Below are 25,141 nucleotides of genomic sequence, written 5' to 3' on the forward strand. Positions count from 1 at the left end.
CTGTTGACAGCTACCTGTGCCCAAGAGACAACAGTCACCTGAAGGGGAAACACAAACATTATACAATGTTGCAATTAGTGTTAATAGAATTAATAAGGATCATGATCATCTACTGATCATGATCAGCACATTAGCATATGGATAGCATGTTCTAGTTCTAATAGATACTCAATATATTCCCAGCTTAGTCCATGATTTTTTACTGGAGTTTCATGAAGACAGGGACAATGCTTATATTGTTCATTATTATATTTATAGTCATAATGGGTACTGACTATTTGTCAGATGCATGCTAAAGTTTCAAAAGGGAAGAATGGCAAGTCACTTACATTAAAGGGTAATGTTGTCTAGGCCAGTGGTTCTTAAGTGGGAATAACTTTATCCCCCAGAGGACATTTGACAACATTTGGAGACATTTTTGGTTGTCACAACCAGAGTGGGGAAGCTACTGGCATCCAGTGGGTAGAGGCCAGAGATGCTGCTCAACATTCTACAATGCATGCAATGCCCCCCAGAAAACAAAGAATTATTTGGCCTAAAATGTCAACAGTGCTAGAACTGAGAAACTGATCTAAGGATCTGAAAGCTACAGGTTGTGATTTGCTGGTAAATGTTAACAGCAGGCTCTCTGGGTAAGAGAGGGACTCCTGATTCATAATGTTTACCAATTACATGATGGAAATACTATAACCATGGCTGACTTCAATCTCCAAAAAGACATCATGAAGCACACAGTTGGAAAAAGGGCATAGCAGAGCACACTGTTATGTAACATTTCCACCGTGCCATCACAACAGACAGAAACAACCCCAAGAGCATAGATAATAGTAACATAGAGTAAAATAATTTGAAAGTAATGAGTTTTGAGTATTATTATTATTAGCTTTGTTTTTAATGAAATTTATTTCAATGTAAGCTTAGGCCATTTCATTTTATAATGGCTGTATTTAATAAGTGGCTCACAACATTCCTGAAAATTTAACATTGGCCCTTGTGAGTCCATACGAGTGACCCCCAGCACACACCTGGCCAGGGATAATGCTAATGGAAAGAGGTAAGTTGAAGGGTTGAAGGGAGGCAAGCGGACAAGCTGCAGTCATCAAACAGTTCCCTTGGCCTGTGCAGCAAGAGGAGGCTGAAGAGCAACTGCGGAGACATCCTGAAGCACAGAGGCCCTTGTGGGATGTGAACATGGGAACTGCTCAGAGGAGAAAAGGTGTTGGGATGTTTTCCCTAACAGGCGACCCCACTCGCTCTACTTTAAAACATTCAAAATCCAACTTCCAGCCAGTTGCAGTGGCTCATGCCTATCATCGCAGCACTTTGAGTGGCTGATGCAGGAAGATCTCTTGAGGTCAGCAGTTCAATATCAGCCTGGGCAATGCAGCAAGACCCCACCCATCTCTACGAAATAAAAATTAAACAAGTTAGCCAGGCACAGAGGTATGTATGTATAGTTCCAGCTATTCAGGAGGCTGAGGCTGGAGGATCACTTGAGCCCAGGAGTTTGAGGCTAGCAGTGAGCTACGATTTTGCCACCGTACTAGAGCCTGGATGACAGAGCAAGACCCGTCTCAACAACAATAAAAAAAAACCTTTAAAAAATTCCCTCTCATGTATCTATCTATAGATAGGTAAGATAGATAGATAGGCAGACAGACAGATAGACAGACAGGGATATAGGTGATATAGATATATCAATAGATATTCCCTACTGGTTCTGAGTAACACCATATTAAAAATAAAAGCATTTGCATTCCTCAGTATCTCCCCTAACACAAAGAGATAAGTGAAAATAATTTAAATGGAGGGAAATGTATATATAGTTTCCTATTTTCTTAAGAACAGAATAAAACATGGAAGACTATCTGCGATAGTGTCCTATCACATTGTGCAGGCTTAATAAATAAATAATTTAAACCATCTACCTTCCCCAAGGGAGACAGGCAATGCATACTGGCATGAGCAAACTGCTATTCAGGTTGGAGAGCTTCTGTCTGTTCCCCCAGGAGAATCTGGTCCCATAAAGGAAGCACTGCTTTCATGTATGCTTTAGGAGCTGTGGTCATCAAGGCTGGAGAAGTGAACAGGGTGTGCAGAGTTGATCCTGCTGAATGGCATCCACTTCCCAAGGTTTGGGATGAACGCATCAAGGTCTCAACAAGGGCCAGGACAGCGCAGCTTCTCCCCCTGTAGACTAGGGCTGCTGAATGCAGGGAAGTCCATGTAACCCTATAGAGGCCAGTGGGTCTCTCCACAATCCTACTCCCCAGCTTCTGGTAACATCTACCATCTGCTCACCTCAAAGGACCTGCTCTCTGTTCAACAAGTGGAGTGTTTGAATTCCACATTCCTTTATAAAAATCCTCAGACGACCAAATCTCAAAAAATATCCACATGTGAAAGTGGGATTTGGAAGAGAAAATGGAATGAGGAGGAGCACTGTTATTCTTAGGCCCAGGAAAGGGGGGCCCCTAGTCCTTCTCTGGTTCTGCCTTTTCTTATGGGGTGAAGATTTGGGGGGCACAGAGATGTACCCACCTGGAGCCTACAGCTTGCATGTCATCTTTCAGACTATGTCTTGGGTACCAGAGACCCTGAATGCCCTTTCCAAGTGGTCTCAAGTCCACTTTGGAGCTTTCCCCAGGCCTGTTCTCTCCAAGGCAGGTCACACCACCAGTGCACACACCCCTAAGCCACAGGCTGCTATTTGTGGGGATACAGCTCGGATGTGTAGGCTAGAATGTCCATACACATATGTGTACCGCCCCCCTATGTGGGACTGCCAGGGTGGGAAGAGATGAGGGACAGGTCACAGGCTAGATGTCCACACCCTCTGATCCCCTCCACAATCCTGCACGGTGCTTCGGGAGCCCACAGATTCTCAGTGCACACCAGCCCTTGTGCACAAGTGTCTTTATCAAGGCAGGAGTGTAGAGCATCTTTTATTTAACACTTTGCCAGCTTGATTTATCACTTTTAAATATTTAGACATGGTGTATGAGCCTCCGTTTTTACACCTGCGGGGCCCCACAGAAGTTAGGGAAGGGCGTAGGGATGGAAAAACGATTAAGGGAGGGTGGGGGATTATCAGGATCAAAAAAGACCAAAATTGTTTCTTTGCTATGTGGTGCTTAAAATAGTGCCCGGCACATAGTAAGTATTCAAATATTCGTTGAAAGGGAAAAGTTGGAGAGGGACGGGAGGGAGAGAGAGAAAGAGTGGGGAAGGAATTTGTGTTAAACCTTTCACACTTTCAGAAGTTTGTGGTACGGAGTCAGAGAGGTCAAAATTCAAATCCTGTCTTTACCATTCCTCTTGTGCATGCTTGGGCAAGTTTTTCAACATCTATGATCCTCAATGTACTCATCTGGAAAAAAGAAAAGCCATGTTTATCACATAGAAGAACAAATTAGTATTAACTGCTTACACTGTTCTCAAGACCATCACCATTTTCATTAAATGCTCCACTCCCTCAATTCCATTTAATTTATAAGACATAATCTGAGGATCAATTTGTTTCAGATAACCTCAGGGAGGCTATTTGTACTGACATGACAGATGCAGAGAGAGAAATCTTTCATGCTCATCCCCACCAACATCCTCAAATGCCCCCCTATCACCATAGCAGGTGCTGCTGGTGCCCACCCATACCCCTAGGCACTCATCATTTCAGTACTCAGTAGCCTGACTTCCAGTTGCCAAACCAGCATTGCTTTGCATAAAGGCACCCTCAGACCTCCAGAGCTCACTCAGCCACTAGCATGACAGGACTTCATTCAACTAATGATGGGCGAGAGTTGGTAGAAAACTCTGACTCTCTTATCCCTAGAGTAAGACAACTCTGAGGTCCATGTTCTACACTGAATCCCAACAGGATCATGTTCTACTTACCCTTAGTGATAACTTGCTTGATAATAGACACTTTGGTTGCTACACAACAAGTATGCCTGAGTATGGCCATGCCAGTTACTATGGCCAGTATTCCTTCTAATTGCTCAGTACACATGCCTTACCACTTGTTAAATATTTTGCAAATCACCCCTCACATTGAACCAATAAGTTGTTCCCCCAAGTGATTTTTAGGAAACATGAATATTGTACAAAACTAGATCCAACAGCGATTTCACCTAATAAACTACTATTTATTAGGCTCCCCCTTGTTCCTGTGGTGTATGGCATTAAAAGGCAATAGTTAAACGAAGAAGAAACTGACAATAAAAGATCATTCAATGCTTCCAGCAAACACCACGGGTTTCCATTGCTGTTGGAAATCTTCCCACGTGTGTGAGTGAAGTGCCATGACTACACACAGTGCATCAAACAGGGCATCCACTCCCAAGTGCTTTCGTACTTGGCAGTGACCTCAGGGCTTGACAAATATGTTGTCTCCGTGTTTTTATTTATTATCTCATAAATCTTTGGAAGGTGACAAATTCTGAGATTATAACAAATATATTATGATACCAATATAAATATAATGTAACAAAAAGATGACCTAGATCTATGGCAGGTGAATGCCAACCCAAACAGCGGCTAAGCTGAGCAGCTGTTTGCAATTAGGTCCAATTAACAAGTTTTAAACATGGCATGATGGGAACCTCTTTGAAGCGTGTTGCTCCACGAAGGTTTTGCTGGAAAGGGGTTTCCCAATGGGAACCAGTCAAAACCCACAGCTGAACAGCTTCACTTCCTCTTTAGACTTCAGTGCTATGCAGACTTCACAATTTTAATTCATTTCCCTCCCCAGTTTTGCGTATAAATAGTTCAAACATGTAATGAAATGTCTGGAAAGGCATTTTTGCTGAAAAGGACATTGTGAAACCAGGAAACAGGAAAGCAGAGGGCAGGGCTCATGGGCTCTACTTGGCAATCTGCTGAATCGATGAGCTCTACGGAAAAGGAAATTACAAAACGACATCTATGTTTTCACTAAGGCATACAAGAGCATCATCTACTCTGAAATAAAAGCTCCACAAGGGCAAGAACTTGGTCTCAAGCACCTACTAACTAACTGGCACTAATTGTATCTCTAGTGCCTACTAACTAACTGGCACAGAGCAGACCTACTATAGATATTAGGTGAATTAATGAATAGATATTTACTGAATGAATAAACAAATGCATGAATGAAGTAACAAAATGAAGAAACTATATACATATGCTTGGAAAACACAAGCTATTTAACAAAATCCAACCCACATGAATATGTGCAACACAAAAGCACACAGAGACACGCATACCACACACACACATACACACACACACACACACACACACACACACAGTAAAAGGCAGAAATTTGTCTTGATTCTCCTAATTATTTTGCTGGTCCTGCCTATTTGGTGATAATTCGGGACTTAAATTTCAGCTTCGTTTTTCGTATCTGACAAAAAGATGGGAAATGCAAGGTTGGGCAGAATGCACCTAGAATGGTGCCTGGCACAGGGTAAGCACATAATAAATATCTGAGGACTAATGCACACTACACGGTGCTTGATTCCACCATCCCTGACCAGAAAAGGCTCTGACATCTCCATGTTTCGCTCCTTGTGCATTTCCTAAGTCTTGCTCACTGGCTTTCCTGCCAGTCCGTCTCATTCAAGGACACTAGGCCCAGCTCCAAAGGAGAGTTTAGGAAGAAGAGAGAGGGAGCCATCTTCCTTCGCTCCAGGCCTCATTTCTGAGACAGTGGAGTCCGTGGCTTTGTTGAAGGCAAGGTGAGATGCTTATTTAGGAGATGCTCTGCAAACAGTGAGCGATCTGCCAGGAGGCAGGGCTTCAAAACCTGGGCTGCCCGTTACAATGCTGCTTCCTGGGTCCCAGCCCTAAAGGATCACACTCAGTGGGTTGGGGTATAACCCAAGAATCTGCACAGTAACAACCACCCTGGAGATTCTGATGCAGATGATAAACTACTAGAGCCACTGGGCTATAAGGAAAGCCTTCTGGAAGGAGAAAGATGTTCATCCCAGAGTGCCTACATCTGGTGGATCGGTGCCCTGAGGCGTCCTTCAGGGAAGTCCTCAAACATTCCCTAAACAAGACTTTAGCTGACTTTAAAAGAGAAAGAACACACATTCTTTCTTTTCTGTGATAGTAGGGAACACACACAATTTAGCAACCAAAAGGTTTTAGTTCCCCAAAAGTCTAAAAACGCACTAGTAAAGAAAGGGCCCTGGAGCGCAACTGACAAGACAAGCATGCTTCCCAAGCAAAAGACCACTTTTCCCTTAACGGAAAAATCCCAGGTTTGGAAGTATCACAGAAACAAAAAGAAAGACAACTAGAAAACAGGAGTTGGAAATGTTGATGCTAATAAAAAGCAAGGAAGTGGGCCAGAGTCACTGACATCTGAATTACCCAAGTGACAAAGTCTCAGGACAGAGGGAGGGCTGACACAGAGCTAGTCTCCATTAAACTGTTAGAATGACAAGTTTCTGCAACATGATAATTTAGGGACTTGTAATATATCTGTTCACACAACAGCTAATTTCAGAGTCAATGATGAGACATTGAAGACAATCTGGAAACCTGGAAAATCCAAGACAAATGGTCTGTTAGTATAAAGGATCTCAGTGGTTTAAATTCTTCATATATCATGGCTGCATGAAAGGATTCTTCTGTAAACAGAGGAGCAAGACCACACTGCCTTATATCAAGACCTTTTAAGCTTGTTTAAAAGGGGGCATTATTTTCCACTGGCAAGTAAGTTTCTTCTCTCTCTCTCTGTCACACACACACACACACACACACACACACACACACCCTATTTGTGCACATGGAGGAAAACTCTTTTGACAGGTTTTTAAGTTATAAAGGCCTAAGCCTTTTTGTACTACTTTGGGAAGCTTCAAGCTACAGACTAGAGCCACTACGGCCCAGCCTGGTGAGACATCAGTCTCTCCATGAGCTGGCCAGCATCACCTGCTCCCTGCCCCTGCCTTCCTATGCTTCAGCCAATAGTCTATTTGCTTTTGTGACTTTCTGAATAAACAAAAGTACTTACTTTTTGTTTAGTGTCAAATACAGTTTAGAAAATTAAGTGGTAAGTGGAGATAACAAGCATTTTATGTCAGCTATGTAACATGAGCTTCAAGTCCATTTCTGTTAACTCAACCATCAGGCTCATGGCAAAGACTTTATGACTACAGCATAGATAGGGGTGTGTTGGCCATCTATGTTGGGAGGAAGGGAGACAGAAGAAGGAATAACAGTTAGAACAGGCTGGGGTAATAAATAACCATTCCCAAAATCTCAAAAAAAAAAAAAAGAGACATCTTTCTCACTCTACTACATATCCATCTCAGGTCAGTGGGGGTGGGGTGGAGGGTGGGAACCACTCCATATCTCTTTACTCCAAGACCCAGGCTGGGGAAGTGGCCACCAATTCCTACATTGCCAGGCATATGAGGGAGGGAAAGAAAGCTCTGCACAGCCTTGCACCAGCAATTAAATGCTTGATCTAATGGTGACACACAGCATCTCCACTCATATCTTATTTTTCCAGAACTGGTCACATGGCCCAGCCACCAGTCACCCAATGACAAGGGGGTCGGGAAGTGAAATCCTACTCTGTGCCTGAAACTCAAAGATACAGAAAGATTTGAAGAACAGCAATAATGACCACCAATAAGGGATCACAGGAGAAGACCTGCTGCTGACAAAGACACACTGAGAAATCCTACTACTGTCACTGACTGTGCCCAGATCCTGACTGAAGAGCATCTCCTACTGCCTGTAAAACCTGCAAAGTAGAGGGTATGTCACAAAGCATAATCCAGCTTTCATACCAATATCTAAAAAAGTAATCATGCCCTTCTATTAAGAGTGAGATTTTGGCAGAAGACAGGTGATAGGTGTTGTTTTACAATCTTTAAAAATAAAGATTCATGTTAATTATACAATATTTTCAAAGTGTTTTCATTTGCCATGAAATAGGCATTCTCATATAATTTTAAGAACAAAGTTGGTTGGGCTTTTCTGAAATGTTATTGGCTAGGTGAGAAAGAACGATTAAAAGGTTCATCACCCTTTGACTCAGAAATTCTACATCTAGAAATTAATCCTAAGAAAATAAGCAGAAAGGCAGGTAAAGATTTATGTAAAAATATATTGTCTTCCTCTTTTTGTTAAGACAGGGTCTCACTCGGTAGGCCAAGCGGGAGTGCATTTGCACGATCACAGCTTTGCAGCCTCAACTTCGCAGGCTCAACTTTCTAGGCTCAAGCGATCCTCCCACTTCAGCCTCTCAAGTCACTGGGACTACAGGTGCCCACTACCATACCTGGCTAATTTTTGTATTTTTTGTAGAGATGGGGTTTTGCCATGTTGACCAGGATAGTCTCAAACTCCTGGGCTCCAGCAGTCTTCCCATTTCAGCCTCCGAAAGTGCAGGGATTACAGGTGTGAGCCACCATGCCCAGCCTAAAATGTTTTTACATTTTATAGACGTTTTCTATAGCATTATTATTAATACTCCAAACTGGAAGTAACATAAATGTCTAATGAAATGGAATGGGTCAAATAAACATGGCTACATTCATAAAACAGAATATTGTATATCAGTTTGGTGAAATGGCTCAGCAGGCTGGTGTGATAATACAATGGACTACTCTGTTGCCATTAGGAATCACAATTATGAGGGTTATCTAGAAATATGGAAAAACTACATGAAGTAATAATAGCAAGACAAAGTAGAACTTAATAATATACATATTAAAATTCTATATGACAAATCAGTTCTACATTAAATTCAGAAAAGATTAGGGCATGTATTAATGTTCCAGAAATTTGTGTTTTTCTGATGATTTTGTTTCTGTTCAAATGCTTTGTTAAACTCTTGTTCAGCTGATGAAAGAAGAAACGAAAGGGGAGGGGAGGAGAAAAAGAAGAGAGAAAAAAGGAAGAAGGCAAAAGTAGAATAGAAAGCAGAAAAGGGAGCAGAAAAAGAAAGATTTAGAAAATTTATTGTAGCAACTACCATAACATCTCCAGCTATCAAAGAACAATGTGATTTTAGTCTACCAAAATGTAAGAATTTTTGCTGTTCGTTAAATACATGGAAAGTACTGAAAGATCTTCAATACCTCTACATCATGTTCACAGATACATCCACCACTTAGGAGAATTGAGCTTTGGCCTCTAAGCAGCGGCCTCTAAGCCACCTGGGAGGTTTAATAAATGCCTAGTGAACTGGCTGGGTGTTTCTGGGCTAGGTAGTACTTGGTCTGGCTAATTCCAGTTGGTAGCATAGACCAGGAAGTCTGAGTGATAAGGCTGGTTCTGGGTTTAGTCAAACTTTGTGCAGCCCTCCTTGAGGATGAAACAGAGGACCTAGAAGCTAGTGTTAGAAATCTTCAAATAAACAAGAAACTTTTTTCAACTCAGTAGGCTACCAACAATGAGATATCATCGAACACCCACCAAACTGGATAAACTTAAAAAGACTGACAATATTAAGCACTGGTAAGGATGTAGAGCAACTGGGCCCCTCATACATTGCTGGTGAGAGTGCAGAATGGTGCAATCACTTTGGAAAACTGTTTGGCCCCTTTTAATGTAATTCCACTCCTAGGTTAAAACTTGAAAAAAATGAATGTATATGTCCACAAAAAAGACTTGTTCAAGAATGTTCATGATGACATCGGTTATAATAGTTCAGATTTATTCCACATCTCTTTTCTCTGAAATGAGTGACTTCCCAGGACATGGTTGGATCCAGGAGCACAAAAGGGCAGAAGAAACTTGCCATGCCTATTGAAGTCTCACTCAGAACTGACACACAGTCACTTCCGTCCTTCCTATTGACCAAAGCAAGACACATGGCAAAGCCCTTACTGAGCATTTACTGGAAGTGTGACTCTTCTCATGCATTTTAATCTTCACAACAATACAGTGAGATGAGTACAATTATTATGTTCTTTAATAGATGTTAAGTCTGTAAATAATATTTCCAAAGTCACGAGGCTAGTAAATTACAGGGATTTTAGTGCAGAGAATTACACTCCAAAGCCCCTTATCCTGAACCTAGAGTTAGAAGATCCTAGATCCAGCTTTTACTCTACTCATACAACCCTCACAAAAGTCTATGGAGTGAATTGGGACATAAATTTTTAAGTGGCTTCAACAAGTCACTTAACCTATTTGGCTTTCAATTTCTTCTTGTGTAAAATGACAGTTATACTAGATTGACCTCTAAGCTTAATTCCGCTAATAAATTTAATGCCAAGGTTCTGTGAACTCAGTGGAACATTTACCTGATAACAAATGCAAATGGATAATTTGCTAATCACTACAAATGAGCCCCAAACTACCCCTGATTTCAATATAAGCAACCATATTCAGGGAAGTCACAATGAGATGATTAAATTAATTATCTGTGTAGAATAGATGCTAATTTAAATCCCATTTTAAAAAAATGAATTTTGCTTTTTGGTTAATCCTAAAAGCACTAGAAAAAAGTCATTCATTGTAGAAATGAAATTCCTTATTTAACAAAGGAAATTAAATAAATTCCTTTGTTAATGCAAGATTTTTCTTCATTTTTTAACAGCAAATTGCAGTTCCCATGGAAGCATGGTTATGCTGCTAGCACCTGAGTCTTATCCTCTACACTCTGCACCTTTCCCATGGGGAAAAAGTAGAGTGCGGTCAATGCCCAGGAGGGCTGCAAATCCCATTCCTATAAGAGCAAGAGCAACTGCTGAAATTGCCTCACACCTACTGTTACTTAAAATAACCTCTGAACATTTTCTAAGAATTTCTTTTACCAGTGTACTTCTCTAGTCTTTCCTAATGGACTTACAGACTTAGAAAACACAGATGATTTCTACTTGTTTGCATCTCTATGACCACTTGGTACTGTGCTGTTTTATAAAACTGGATGGATGGATGGATGGATGCACAGATGTATGGATGCATGGATGTACAGACGGACAGATGATAAGCTAACACACACACTGTACCTCTGTTAGTAATGCTCTTTCCAATTCACTCTACCACTTTCACCTAATTAACTCCTATTCACATGTTGGCTTTCAGCTCAAGCATTGCTTTCTCAGAGAAGCTTTCTCTGATCCCCAGTCAAGATCAGCTTCCTTCATTTTGTCCTTACATAGTATAGTGTTCCTTTCTTCAGATCACTAAGCTATATGGGGTTATATATTCATCAGTAGGATCATATACCTGTTTAATGTTCTTCTCTTCTAGACCATAAATTCCATGAGAGTGGGACCACATATGAGCTTAAAAAAAGAATGAACACATAAATGAATAGGTGAATGAATGAACAGTGAGCTATGAGTTTGGAACTTGGTTATAATCATAGTATAATAATATAGATATTTCTACTAAACCTATAATAATATAGACATTTCTACTATAATCATAAAGTTGCAGTAATTAAGTAGAAAACTTCAAGGTCAAATGGTACTTATATAATAAAATAATCTTAGAGTTTTGAGGGACTTTGGTTCTATATCCTACACAAATCCTACACAATGTGGGAATATCTGCACTGAATATTTGACCCGTATGAACAGAGTGTATAATCTGTGTATGACTTGATTTTTTTAATAGGTATTTAATTCCTTGGGAAATGTCATTTGCTATGGTACCCTAAAACTCTGAGATGTTTAATTAAGTTCATATTAGTGCATATTTTATTCTAAAGGATTATTTTATTCATGATTTTTCAATTAATCAATTTATAGGCCTACCTAACTCAATACAGACATAAGATATTGATTATATTATTATTTGTGTCAGGAATGTGTTTGGTATAAGTAGCTGAGAGCTCTATTAACTGGATTAAGCCATAAAGATGTTTGTAGTTCACTTAGCTGAATGTACAAGTTCCCAGGGTTGATGTAGAGGCTTGATGATGTCGTGGTGTGTGCAATAGGTGTGTGCATGTGTGTGTATACACACATACTATGTAAACTAAATTATGTGGAAATCAAATCTTCAATGAAATCATTTAAAGTGCACCAATTATGTCACTATTTAGACAAATGTTATATTATTCACAAAATGAAGAATAGTTTAAACTTCAGACTATTGGACTTCTAATCTGTGTTTTGCAAATCTAGATTTTTAATCTGACCTTTCTGGAAATGAGACCCACCCATATAGGCACCTACAGTTCTGGATTTTACAATGAAGAGATTCCCCAGAAAAATGACTGTGGAGCATGTTATCATCATGTGTAATATTTGAGAATTAAGCTGGTTCTCCCTAGTATGAGCCAGAAGCCATATGCAGATGACCTTCAGATTCCTCCCTTCTTCTGCTTCGTTCTGAGATGGGCACTGGTTGATGTGCTGATTCCATTCTGATGCAGTCTCAACTTGCAGCCTGACCCTGCCAGCTGACTACATAGTCTTTGCCTGTACGTACTCATGTGGACAGCTTGTATGGCACCTGGAGTATTCCTAGGAAATTTGCTCATCAACTCTTCCCCCAACCTGATGCTAGAGATATAACTTGTAATAGGGGAAAAAATAATAATGTGATGATATCATTAGTTGCTCTCCCTCTTCTTCTCTAACAGAACCCTGACTGTCCACACAGCATTGTGCCTAGTCCCAGAAGCAGATTCATGATTAGTCTACAAGCCAGGCACATCAATCACCCTTCCTTTCGCCAGCAATTGGTCTAGGGCAGGCACATGAACCAGTTTTTACCAATGAGATGTGAAGGGAGGGCTACTGGGGGATGCTAGGAAGGACTTTCCTCTATGATTAAAGAGAGTCCTGGAAGGAATCCCTTTTCACTCTATTCCCCACTTCCTTCTTGTTTGGAACATTGACCTATAACTCTAGAGAGTTATGCCATCCATCTTGCACCATGAAAAGAGGCATCACCAACACAGGGACATCAGCAGAATGTAAAGAGCAAGCATCAGGTCTTTAATGACAACATCAAGCCATTACACCAATGCTGGGAACTTGTACATCCCGGTAAGTGAACTGCAAACGTCTTTATGGCTTAAGCCGTTGTTAATCAAGCTCTCAGCTGCTTACACCAAACACATTCCTGACACAAATAATGATATAATCAATATCTTATATCAACATGGCACTTCACATTCTTCAAAATACTTTTAAATCCATTGCCTTTTTTAATCCTGCCAATAATCCTGCGAAAAGATAGTGCAACTATTATCATCCGTCATTTTTACATATATAGAAACAAATTTAGAAAGAATCAATCTCACGTTAAAAAAAAAATCAAATGAACCAAACCCAGCACTGATTCAGGACTCTGCTTTAGTCTAGGAGTTGGCAAACTATGGTCCAAATGTGCAGCTGGCAAACTAAGAACACTTTTTACATTTTTTAAATGCCTAAAAGAAATTAAAAGAACACAATTTCACGACACAAAAAGATTAAGTGAAATTCAAATTTTAGCGTCCGTAAGTAAAGATATATTGGAATACAGGTATGTTCATTTGTTCACATACTGTCTGTGGCTTCTGTAATTGCAGTACTAATGCAGTCAGTGGTTGCTTAGTAGTTGTGACCTACTGTATGGCCCACAAAGCATAAAATATCTACTATCTGGCCCTTTATAAAAAATTTGCCAACCTCTGCCTTAGTCCTATCACACCTGCTTGTAAAAACTTATGCTCCAATAAAAATTATACAGAGTGGTTAGAACACCTTATTTTACATCCTAGCATGGTGATCTGAGGTTTAGTTGCTGTTTGTCATTTTTTTCCATCCTCTGACTATAACCTGACAGCTTCATAATCCCCAGACTACCCAGATAGGAGCAAGGAAAAGGCTTGAGTAACTGCTAATTAATCAGTCTGGCTTGAATTCTCCCTTCAGTAAACACTAGAACACATCTGTTTGAAACAATGTTTTGATGAAACAATCCCTCAATCAAAAAGAAAAAACTCACATCCCATGCATGCTATGCTGCAGTTTTTCTTCTCTGAGATTCGCCATCATCTGAATGTAAATGAATCATGCTAAATCTGGTATCAAGCCCACAAAAGACGTCTAGGGAGATTATGAGCAACCATGTTACACAAACTAAGATTATGCAAACCATGTAGCATATATTAAAAAAAGTCATTTTATTTCTTAATCATTTTCTTGCTTTGATCTTTGTAACATAATATTAAATGAACAGTACATTTCACTAGATGAGAAAATATACATGAGAATATTTAATAGGGTACCTAGTACATATTTTGTGCCTGTTAAAAATTAGTTGAACCTGAAATTCAATGAACCATGAGGAAGAATATTTTTAAACCACTTAATTGTTGAAAAGAATAAGTTATACATCTTTAGCACATAAATTCTAGGAGTTGGCAGTCTACGAAGATTTATCTGAAAATAAATTTTTTCTTGTTCTTGCGGCTTTATTTTAAACCACTTCATAGAACCCCCAAAACATGCCTTAAAAGATACAATACCAGCTTTATTCCAGAACAGGCCAACATGGTTTCACCACAGTTTATAAATCTTTGCATTGTTATAAAACAGAAGCAACATGCCAGTCTGCAAAGATTCTTTCACAACTCTTAAATTCAAATTATACTCACCCCACTATCACCATTAAACAGAGGGCCTTGGTTCTTCATGATAAAAGGTTCTTTCTAGAGGTTCAGAACTCCTGACCGCTGTCACCTGGAGAGCCCAACGTTTCGAGTTTATCTGCTCGATCTGCTGCCCAGCTCCCAGTTTATCTGCTCAGTCTGCTGCCTGGCTCCCAGTTTATCTGCTCTCTCTGCTACCTGGTTCCCAGTGCTAATTATCAAGTTCCCAGTGCTGGTCTGACGGCTCATGTGATAGAAGTACACAGGCAAAGAAACAAACAGCTGCTTGAATTCCAGCAGCATTAGAACCTTAAACAACCTGAGGAAAGCTGCTGAATCAAAAATGAAATCTAAAAAAGTCAAACTCATAGAAGTTGAACTTCTAGAATGGTGGTTACCAGAAGCCAGGGTGGGAGGGGTGGCAGGGGGAGGGAGGAGGAGGGCGGGAAAGAGTAGATGTTGGTCAAAGCATTCAAAGTTTCAGCTGGACCTAAGGAGTAGGTTCTGGTGATCTATTACACAGCCTCGTGACAACCGTTAATAATGATGCATTGTAGATTTCAAGATGGCTAAAACAACTATTTTAAATGCTCTCACCACAAAGAAATGGTAAGTATCTGAGGTGACAGGCATGTTATTTAGCCTAATTTGATCATTCTACAATGTATATATGTATCAGAAAAACACATTGTACCCCATAGATACATACAATTATCATTTATCAATTAACAGTAAAAAAAAAAAAAAAATTAAGGAACAAACCCAGGGGAACAGCTCTCAAAACATTCTAGCAAAGAACATACAGGCTACATCCAATTGGCCTAGGCTCCAAAAGATAAGGAATTGTAAAATGTGCAAACTTACAAAAAAATTAATGGCTGGAAATGTTATTTCTTTCCTAGACAAAAGTTTTATTTTAATGAATATATTCTCTGGGAGAATAGATAAGAAACTGGTAATTTTGCTACCAGAAAAGTGGATGGCTTGAAGATGGCATGAGAAAAAGAATCACTTATCACTGAAAATACCTTTGCACCTTTTGAAAGGTGCAATGTGCATATATAATCTAGCCAAGTAATTGCATTAAGTTTTTAAGATTACATATTACACACCCAACACACATCATGAGTAGACCAAAGTTACTAAAAGCATGCAATGCAAGATGTGACTTCTAATGAGAGTCTTCATTCTTTCATTCATTTAACAAGTAGTTATGTGCTAGATACTAAAGAGGCAAAAATAAAATATGTAGTTTCTGCCCTTACAGAACATTTGGTCTAATGTAGCCATGGCTCTGCATACAAGCAATTTCATACAATAAGTATGAAGTACAGTAGAACAGAGGAAGGATGCCCAGTAAACATGGGGACATTTATTCCCAAACATAGGTTACAGCCTCCTGGTAGTCACCTGGAGTCACCAATCGCTTAGTACAGAAATGTTGTGATTGTTTAGCATTGAGAGTTCCTCTTTTGGAATCAGTTTACAAGCTGTATGAGTGATCCACTGTCATAACGGTGCTGCATAACAACCACAAAAGCCCACTGGCATACAATAATAAGCATTCCTTGCTTATTCCAGACTGGTGGGAGAGGCAGAACTGTTGATCTTTACAGGCTCATTTATATGTCTGGGGATGAAGAGTGGTGGGGAAATCAGTTGGCTCTCAGCTCATCTAAACTGACCTTGCTTGTGACAAAAGGAGCAGTACTGCTCCGTTCCACACATCTCTCATACTCCAGCAGGCTAGCCCAGGCGTGTTCTCCTGGCAATGGCATAGCTTTGAAAGAGTAAGTGGAAACATGTTTACCTTGTGGGTCCTGGCTCAAAACTGGCACACTCTCACTACCATTGCATACTGGCAAAGACAAGCAAGTCACAGTGCCACTTCAGATTCACAGGATGGGGAAATAGACACCATCATTTTAGCAAGAGGAACTGCAGAGTCATATAGCAAAGAGCTTAGATACAGAGAAGGGTGAGAACTGAGGCCATCGTTGCAGTTTACCACTGAGCCATGAGCAGTTTCTAAATCATCTTCTCTTGGTTTTAGCCCTTCTCTTTCACTAGGATTGACTTCAGATGGTTTGGTCTTTGCTCAAAATTCAACCGGCCCTCAAAATCCAGAGAACTGCCGTCCCTGAATATAAAGATGCTGTCTCATGACTTTTTTTTTTTTTCTGGTCTCTCAGCGACTGCCAACACAGGGCCTTATGAAGGGAGATCCCTAAATGATATTTGTTGGATGGATGAACAATTGTGTTTGCATGTTATGAAAGTGTTTCAAGCGATAGGTGCATATTAGGACATACAGACAGTCTTCTGCAATGACTACTTTGAAACAGATGCCACCTTCTAATATGTTGGTGTCCCTGAGTTTGTATTTAAAAAGAACCATTATATTTAGGTCACATTTCTACTATTCAACATTGTAAAGCAGATACTTATTAAATTTATCTTAACTTTAGCTTTTGGTTTTTACTCAGATTTCTAAAATAGACCTCCCAATCTTTCACCCATTATTTTTCAAATAGTGAAGTCATTCTACAAATAAGTTTTCCCTAACCTCATGCTGGTATATTATTGGCTGACTTTCCATTGACTAGAGAATGCCTCTGGAAAGGATAACAATGGCCTACCTAACAGGACTGTTCTGGGAGGTCACAGGATAGACTGCTCAAAGAAAGGTCTGCAAATTCACCTTGTATAATATTAATTCTTTACATTTCTAGAGCTGCCTTTCTCTCAAAGAATTCCAAGTGCTTCACATATGGTCCGCCAGATCCTCTTAGAGTGTAAATTATGCCCTAGGAGCAAGTTAATTGCTTGCAGGGAGGCATTAACTCCTTCAGGTCACTAGGGTTCCACTTACAGCATTGCAGGAGGGCAGTAATTTACCAAATAATACCCCAGTGACTGGAAAGTATTTGTGCAATATAAATTATTCCCAGGGAGTAACTTATGAACTCAGAAAAATCTGGTTTATTATCTCATCTATTCACACAGATTCCCAGGGAGGGATAGAAGGAACAAGAAGAGAAAAATGGGTAGAAAAATAGGTGAGTCTACATGTTTCCCAAGCTCCCACAGTTTGTCAGGGGGGGAGCTCCAACTTGAGTTGCCTGGTCCCTGGCATGCTTTCCTACCAATTTGAGGCTGTGAGATTTGGGGCTCTCAACTTGAAGTTTCTGCTAATCAGGGCCAGGGCTAGGGTGAGGTGAGAGAGGTGCCTTAGTGGCCTCACCTGAGTGCTGGCCCTGCTGCTACCTCAGTGAGGGATACATTAGCTTGAAACACTCAAGGAACCATAAAATCCACACTCACATTCACTGCTTGCTTCTATTAACCCCATAAGTAATTGTTGAGGATTCATGAATCGATTGATTAGTGTTCCCATGTGGAGGAAAAATGGAGAAGGCAATGGAGGAAGGGGTGTAGAGAGGAGTGGGTGCCATGTTGCTCTGCTGCCGTTCTTGGAAACAGTCAAACAATTCATCTATTTTAGGTAAGAGGAGAAGAGACTAGATTCAAGTCTGTTTATTACGTAATTAATACATGGCAAAGAGGTCTCTTGGAATATTTTGGCTTAAAGGTCCAAATACTGGCCATTTGCAGTTGCTCATATCTGTTATCCCAGCACTTTGGGAGGCCAGGTGGGAAGAGAGCTTGAGCCCAGGAGTTCCAGACCAGCCTAGGCAATATAGGGAGACTCCATCTCTATTTTCTTTAAATAAATAAATAAATAAAGGTCCAAATACTGAGTCCTTATCAGGGTCAACTGACCACTACGAATTCCCATTCTTTAAGAAGTTTCCAAAAGCGTGCAACAGGAACTAGGCGGTCTGCGAAAGAATTAGGATACGGGTATCTTGACTCCCCACTCAAATCTCTTCACCCAACCCCCACCTATCTCTGCCTTTTTAATGGTGTCTAAAAGCCAATTACAGAAATACCACAGCCTTTTAAGGGGGGAAAATCTGTTTAGTGCTCTGCTCTCTGCCTTAGAGTTTTGCTGTTCCAAAAGGCAGCAATCAACTTCTTTTCAAAGTTCTGCTCCCCCATTCAGCCTGACATTAACCTCTGCCCCCAATAGAGATCCCTGTTGACTTATCTGAATTTTGACTTATTTCTTGCCTCAATAAAATATACTAAATCACAATTTGAAAGGTGACAGAACACTCGTTGTGTGCCCCCTTCCATGCATACACACACACACGCACACACACACGTAAAACCAGTGAAATAATTTTATAGCACCCTTACTTGGATGGTAAGACTGTCAAAGAGTGGCCTCAGGTAAGTCATTTAATCACTCTCTGCCTCCATTTTCTCCCCTGCTAAGATGAGGAGCTTGGACTAGAAGTTTCAGGCCCTTTCCAGTTCTGGAATTTCACAATTCTGGAGCTGATAAATATCATCAAAGTTAAAACTTTAACCTACACCAGAGTCAGCAAATCATAGCCCTTGGGTCAAATCATGTCCACTGCCTGCTTTGTATGGTCCATGAGCTAAGAACGGTTTTTACATTTAAAAACCAAAAATAGAGAAAAATCAAAAAAGTATTTCATGACATGGAAAAATTATATTATCATTTACATACCATCTATGGCTGCTCTTGCAACACAAGAATAGAGCTGAGAAGTTGCAACAGAGACAGTATGCCTGCAAAGCCTAAAATATTTACTATCTTTATAGAAAATGTTTGCTAACCCCAGACCTAAGCCATCAGATCATTTGTATAGTGAGAAAGTCTGCCGCAACAATCTCACCTGATTGAAGTTTTATCTCTGGAAAAGAGGAATCTCACATAGTAATTTCAAACGCCAAAAGCAAAATTAATGGACAATTAGTCTGATCCTTAGGAAAGAAACTGGAAATCACTGATAAATCTCCCTTGCCAATGTCAAGATTGATTTCTTGTGAGAAACAATTTACTCCAAAGAATTTGTCACTTCCCACTACTTTGCAAAAAGGCCATTACAGTGAATTTTTCCCCTTTCCTTTTTTTTTCACTTTTTTTAAGTGGTCTGAAGGCAAATCTATCTTTCCTTCTTGAGTAATAGGATCATTCGTGAAAATGGCTGTTAAAGAGCAAGCAAGCGTGGAACAGATTGCGGTCCAATAAAGCAGTGACTTTGAAAAGGAAATTGCCCTGCTTAAGTGATGGATTTTGTTTCAGTCCTCACGACCCAAGTTATGAGGCAGTCCAGGGACCCAGGTCCTGGCCCTTACAGTCAAAGCAGCTGCAAAGCCCCACTGGGAGCTCGCCAAGGACTCTGCAAAAGGCCAAGAGCCGACCCACCCACCCCACCACTTCTCCAGGCTGCAGCCCTACAGGGCCACAGAGACTGAGCAAGAATGTGGCAGCACCTAGCATTCAGTCTCCTCCAGTGACTCTTTCAGCTAGCCTGGAACGTCCCCTCGCCCCCACCTCCTCTCTGTTTACCTACTCCAATCAAGGCCTACTTTGAGTTCCATAGCCTTATAATACCCTGTTTTATTTTTCATCATGTTATGGTTGTGTTTTCTCTTCCCAAGGACTGTAAGATCCTTTGGCACAAACTGCACTGATCATCTAGACAACTTTCAGTTAGAAACTACAAGCAATCCTGGCGAAGAGGGTGATAGTGGTGAAATGGGACACTAGTATGGCTTTGAACCTTTTTTCTCAAAGAGGAGATGGGAGGCTTGAACAATGTTTGCTCTCTCTGATTCTCAGGAAGGGCTTCCTAGATAAAAAGCTGAGATCTGGGGACAATGTGAGATTCCTTAGTAGTATGCTTCTATTGCTGCTTTATCAGATGTTCTGCCTATTGAGAGAAGAGTTGGTGCTGCAAATTCTTCCTTTCTGGACTTTGCTGAGGAACATCTTCAAATTAAACTGTTTCATTTCCTTGAGAACAGAGAAGATGGAGCCTCGGAGATGCGGGGCTCCCTACTTTCAGCTTATGGGGGCGTGAGACTGTGATATCATCCCCTTGTTCCCAAGACACCAAATGCCTGCTTCCCATCTTAACTCTATTCAAGGCAGTCGCTTTGGAAGGAACTTTTGCTGAATTCATCTGCATGCTGTAGCCATGTAAATAAATGTTCTTTCAAAATTAGAAATATTTGCTTTAATTCTAGATTAATGTTTTCCTTTATATTACTGTTTTAAGATACTTTGTATTTTGAAAGGAATTTAATATTTTGCAAGAGTCTTAGTCCTAGAACCTATCAAAATAGGGCTTCTTCATTTTGCTTTCAAAAAGAATCATAAGATGATTGCAACCACTGGAAAAAGACAAACCCAATTCAGTAACTTGAGAGCATCTAAAAAATCACCTCCCAAGCTCCACCCCTCAAGAGATTCTGATTCAATTGCCCTGAACAGGGCCTAGGTCTGGGACTTTTTTTTTTTTTTTTTTTTTTTTGAGACAGGGTCTCATTCTGTCACCCAGGCTGGAGTACAGTGGTGCAATCTCTGCTCACTATAATCTCCACCTCCCGAGTTCAAGAGATTCTTTTGCCTTAGCCTCCTGAGTAGCTGGGATTACAGGTACCCGCCACCACAACCAGCTAATTTTTGTATTTTTAAGAGACTGGGTTTCACCATGTTGGCCAGGCTGGTCTTGAACTCCTGACCCCAAGTGATCCACCCACCACAGCCTCCCAAAGTGCTGAGATTATAGGCATGAGCCTATGCATATAGATAGGCTGCACCCAGCCTATAGATCTGGGTATTTTCACACTGGTCATGTGAAAATCAGACTCCAGGACATGAGTCTCATACATACTTCTATTGGAGTATTTATCACCTTATACCACCAGTAATCATGTGCATATCTCCTTCTCCTTAGTGATGGTTTCTGAACGGCTGGGAGAGGGCTGTCAAAACCTAAAGTGCCTACCATTAACCCAGCTCCTTCTGAGGGAGTATCTGCTGTGGAGGGAAGGTAGGGAGGAACTCTAGGAAGTATCTCAAGCAAAGGTGACCAGGCTCTGTACTCCGTGATGCCAACAACCTGGACACAGATGATTGGACCAGGATAGGCACCTGCCCCCAGGTCTGCTGATCTACAAGGTATTTTGCAGCCTGTAAGGAGCCTGATACAAAGGCTCAGTCCAACTCTCACCCCTGGTGAACCCCCAGCAGGGCCAACTAGATCCTTTCACTAAAGGAGTTTAAATGTGAGATCAACTGAGAGCTGAGCAGTTGGTAGCAGGAGCAGAAGCCAAAGGACACCCAGGGAAAAACAGTGAGAGAGGAGCTGAATCACCTTGGCGGCTAAGCCTGTTAGTAGGGATCGGCAGATGCCTGCTGCTGAGGGGGCAGTGAGATAACCCAGTCACAGAGCCGTATCCTGAATGACCTTCCAGTTCCTGAACTTCAATCCAGTTTTCGTGAGGCCTGGCTGGGTGGCCTTTCCGGAAGGCTTTTCAGAGACACGTGGCTGAGTGGTGGAGATTCCGGTCAGCCTTTCTTCCACAGTCAACTCCCAATACTTAGGGTAAACTCAGTGGTATCTGTTCCTTGCAACCCCACAAGAAAGCCTAATCAACACAATGCCCAGGGTCTAGCACTTTGCCTGGCACATAGCAAGTGCTAAATATTTGCAGGTGCTTGATGGCCTGACCATCCCCAGCAAAAAGCCTGCTGAAAATAAAGAAATTATTCAGAGTAAGAACATTGATGAGGGCCGTCTTCAAATTCCAAAAACGATGTTAAACAGCGATAAATATATTAAGCTTATTCTGCCCTCCAATTTCCTAATTTCTACCATAAATCTATCAAAGGAAATGTCATTTTCTGCAGAACTGCAGAGAGCATCCTAATTTCAGCTAAGGTATGTTTGGATGACTTGATTTTCACTTCACTTAATCTTAAATCGCAGCAACGTTAGTAAGAACAATTTTCCTCCCACACTCACTTCACTGACAAACCTGCAAAGTAGCTGATCTTTGACTTTTAAGAAGTTTAATAATACATGATCTTCCCCCCACACTGCCACACGCATTTCCCCTGCCTATTGTCTGTATCAGCTACTTGAAGAACACATACTCCCCAACAACCGGATGAGTCATAAAATAAGAGGTACATGGATGTAAACTGAGCCTGTTTACACTTTCCCCGGCCCCAGCTAATAAAATAAAAGATGTCCCACTGAATTCAGGTCAATGGCTTCCAGAAAGCAGGTTTCTGCTTAGCAAAGACATGCCCTATTTTGTACATTATTTGAGAGGCAGAGCCAACTCCATGCCCCATGTGAATGAAACGTATTTATGGTTATAGCCATGCACAGGGTGTGTAAGGACTTGCCCTCCTCCTGTCCTCTACAAAAGAAGGCTCCGGCAGCTTCTGGTGGTGAGCTAACCAGCAAAAGGAATGACCAGAAGGTCTCACCTCTCCCATCCACAGAGCTCTGGAATGGGGCTGCACCCCTGATCTCTGGAAACGCAGCACCCAAGGGGGTGCTTGCTGAAGTTTCCCATTTGCATTTTAGAAAATCTGGATAAAAGCAGGTTTAGCTCAACCTCCCCTGACCTGTTCCTGATAAAGTAATCTTACGCCTCTGGAATTGGGATTTTGAATGTATGTGCCTACCCATGTCTGGTATTAGATTACAACAGCATGAAAATGGAGCCTAGGACTGAGGAGCCGGCCAGCCTCAGAAGCCTTCTTCATTGCCTGCCATGTAATACATGATATGCAAAGCCTCTGACTTCAGCCAGCAGATATTTGGAGACCTTGTTGGCCTTATCATGGGGCCTAAACTAATGTGTGTTTAGGTCAGAAAGCGAATCAGAAAAGCCACTGGAGGGCACGTCACTGAGTGAGAGCCCTATAAATTCATCCCCACTCGCAGCGTACCCTGACAAACACTCGGCCTCCCTCACCGGGCCGCTCTGCACCTCTTCTTCTCGGTGCTAGAACTCCGGCCGGCAAGCTCCTTTTCTCGCCGCTGCCTCCTGCCCAGCGGAGAAGCGAGAGGGCGAGACACCGGAGCTGGAAGGCCGGCCTTCGAAAGGCGCGAGGAAAGCCCGGCGCGGCCCTGCACCAGCAGAGCGCCTCCCTCCCTGCACCGGGCGCCAGGGCAAAGCCCGGCGAGGGCGCCGCGGTCAAGTTCGGATTGCCGCTTTCGACTGGCCCACGTGGAGCGCCACACATTCCTCCCGATCCACCCCTCGAGGAGAAGGCGCGATCCTAGCGGCGTCTCCACGCTCTCAGCGCTCTCCCTGCCGCCCGGGGAGGGGCGCCTCGCGTCGCCCACTCGCACCTCGGTCCCCGCCTCGGGAACTCCAGCGCCTCCACGTTGCTCTCCTTTCCTTCCCCATCGCCGGGCCCCGCCGCCGCCTCGCGACCCCTCCCTCCGGGGGCCCACGCCTCCCCTCCCCCACCCCGGCCCCTGGCCCCCCAGCCCCGGCTCTCCAAGACCAGCCTGCGCTCCTGGCGCCCTCATGTCTTCACTGGACTCCCCGCGCCGGTTGACGTGGTGTCTCGTTCGGATCTCCAGGCAAAACCTCAGCTCCCGCTGCAGCATCAGACAAGCCCGTCTCGTGCTCCCAGGCAGTGCGCCCCGAGGAGGCGCAGAGCGCTGCAGCTGCCGCTGAGCCGCCCGCAGCGCCCCGAGCCCGCGCTGCCTCAGCCAACAGAGCGGCGCGCGCAGCTCTGTCACCCCCCGACCCAAAGCAGCTGCGGCTGCTCGGACCTCGGCTTCTGGGGGTGGGGGGAGCCGGCGGGAGAGTTGTCGGCAGCCCTTGCCCTGTTCGCCGCGGCGGCGGCGGGACTCTCAGCCGCTGCCTCCAGCGCGCCCTAGCTGCCCCGCGCGACCCCAGGATTGCGAACTCTTGGCCCTGACCTGCTGGGCAGGGCTCCGCGCTCCAGCCATCGGACCGGATGGGGCTTCTGGCTGGGACTTGGGCCACCTGGAGTTAATGTCCAACCTGGGGTCTGCGGAGACCCGATCCGAGGTAAGTAGGGGAGCGGGATGGGCTGGAGGGAGCGGGTGGTGCCTGCGTCGCGGGCGGGTGCGGCTGGCTGAAGGGCGTCCTAGTCAGAGGGGTGCGTCTGGACCCCAGAGCAAGCGGTGAGAGTAGAAAGTGAAAAGACTAGAGGGAGCCTAAGCTATGCGAGGAGAGAGAAAAGTGGAACCGAAGAGACTGGCCTTTGGGAGGGGCAGGTTGTCTTTTCCACGTGGGCAAAGATCTGTGAAGCCCCAGATGCCCCTGAACCCCCAGAATGCCCAAGAGGGGCAGCTTCCTTCCCCGACTTGGTGAGGCGCTCTTCCGTCAAGTCCCAGAACGATGCATGGCTTGGATTATAATTCGAACTCGACGCCGCCGAAGTGTCCTCTCGGGACCGGCAGATATTATCATTGCCAAGAATGCAACTTACTATTGAGCTTGTTTTGATCTGTTCCAAGGAAAAGCGCAGGCCCGGGAAGGAGCTGCTGCAAAGGTGCTGAGAACCTAAAAATGGAGGGCTCACCTCCGGGCGAGGTCTGGCAAAGTTACATTCCTCACCCTGCTGCCAGCACTTTCCTAACGCCCCCCACTCCAACTAACCATCCCGGTCGAGGTTGTTAGGAGAGGGGCTTTCTTGGCAGT

General features: G+C 42.7%; 2 protein-coding genes across 3 annotated transcripts in view; one reads left to right on the forward strand and one right to left on the reverse strand.

Annotated features, from left to right (window-relative positions):
- Positions 1–24,423, reverse strand: part of LOC103791629 (uncharacterized) — a 35,680-nt gene extending 11,257 nt beyond the window's left edge. Inside the window, exons 1-2 of the mRNA XM_078365991.1 lie at positions 24,381–24,423; positions 1–24,251 (exon numbers count right to left, since the gene is read on the reverse strand). Of these exons, the coding sequence (XP_078222117.1) occupies positions 23,428–24,251; positions 24,381–24,423 (867 nt within the window). The 3' untranslated portion in view covers positions 1–23,427. The remainder of the gene's footprint in view (positions 24,252–24,380) is intronic.
- Positions 23,409–25,141, forward strand: part of GDNF (glial cell derived neurotrophic factor) — a 27,993-nt gene continuing 26,260 nt past the window's right edge. For both annotated transcript variants that reach the window (XM_002745035.6, XM_017969950.4), the window contains exon 1: positions 23,409–24,505. The gene's annotated coding sequence lies outside the window, so the exon portion shown is untranslated. The remainder of the gene's footprint in view (positions 24,506–25,141) is intronic.

The sequence above is a fragment of the Callithrix jacchus genome, chromosome 2, assembly GCF_049354715.1.
Source record: "Callithrix jacchus isolate 240 chromosome 2, calJac240_pri, whole genome shotgun sequence".
NCBI lineage: Eukaryota > Metazoa > Chordata > Mammalia > Primates > Cebidae > Callithrix > Callithrix jacchus.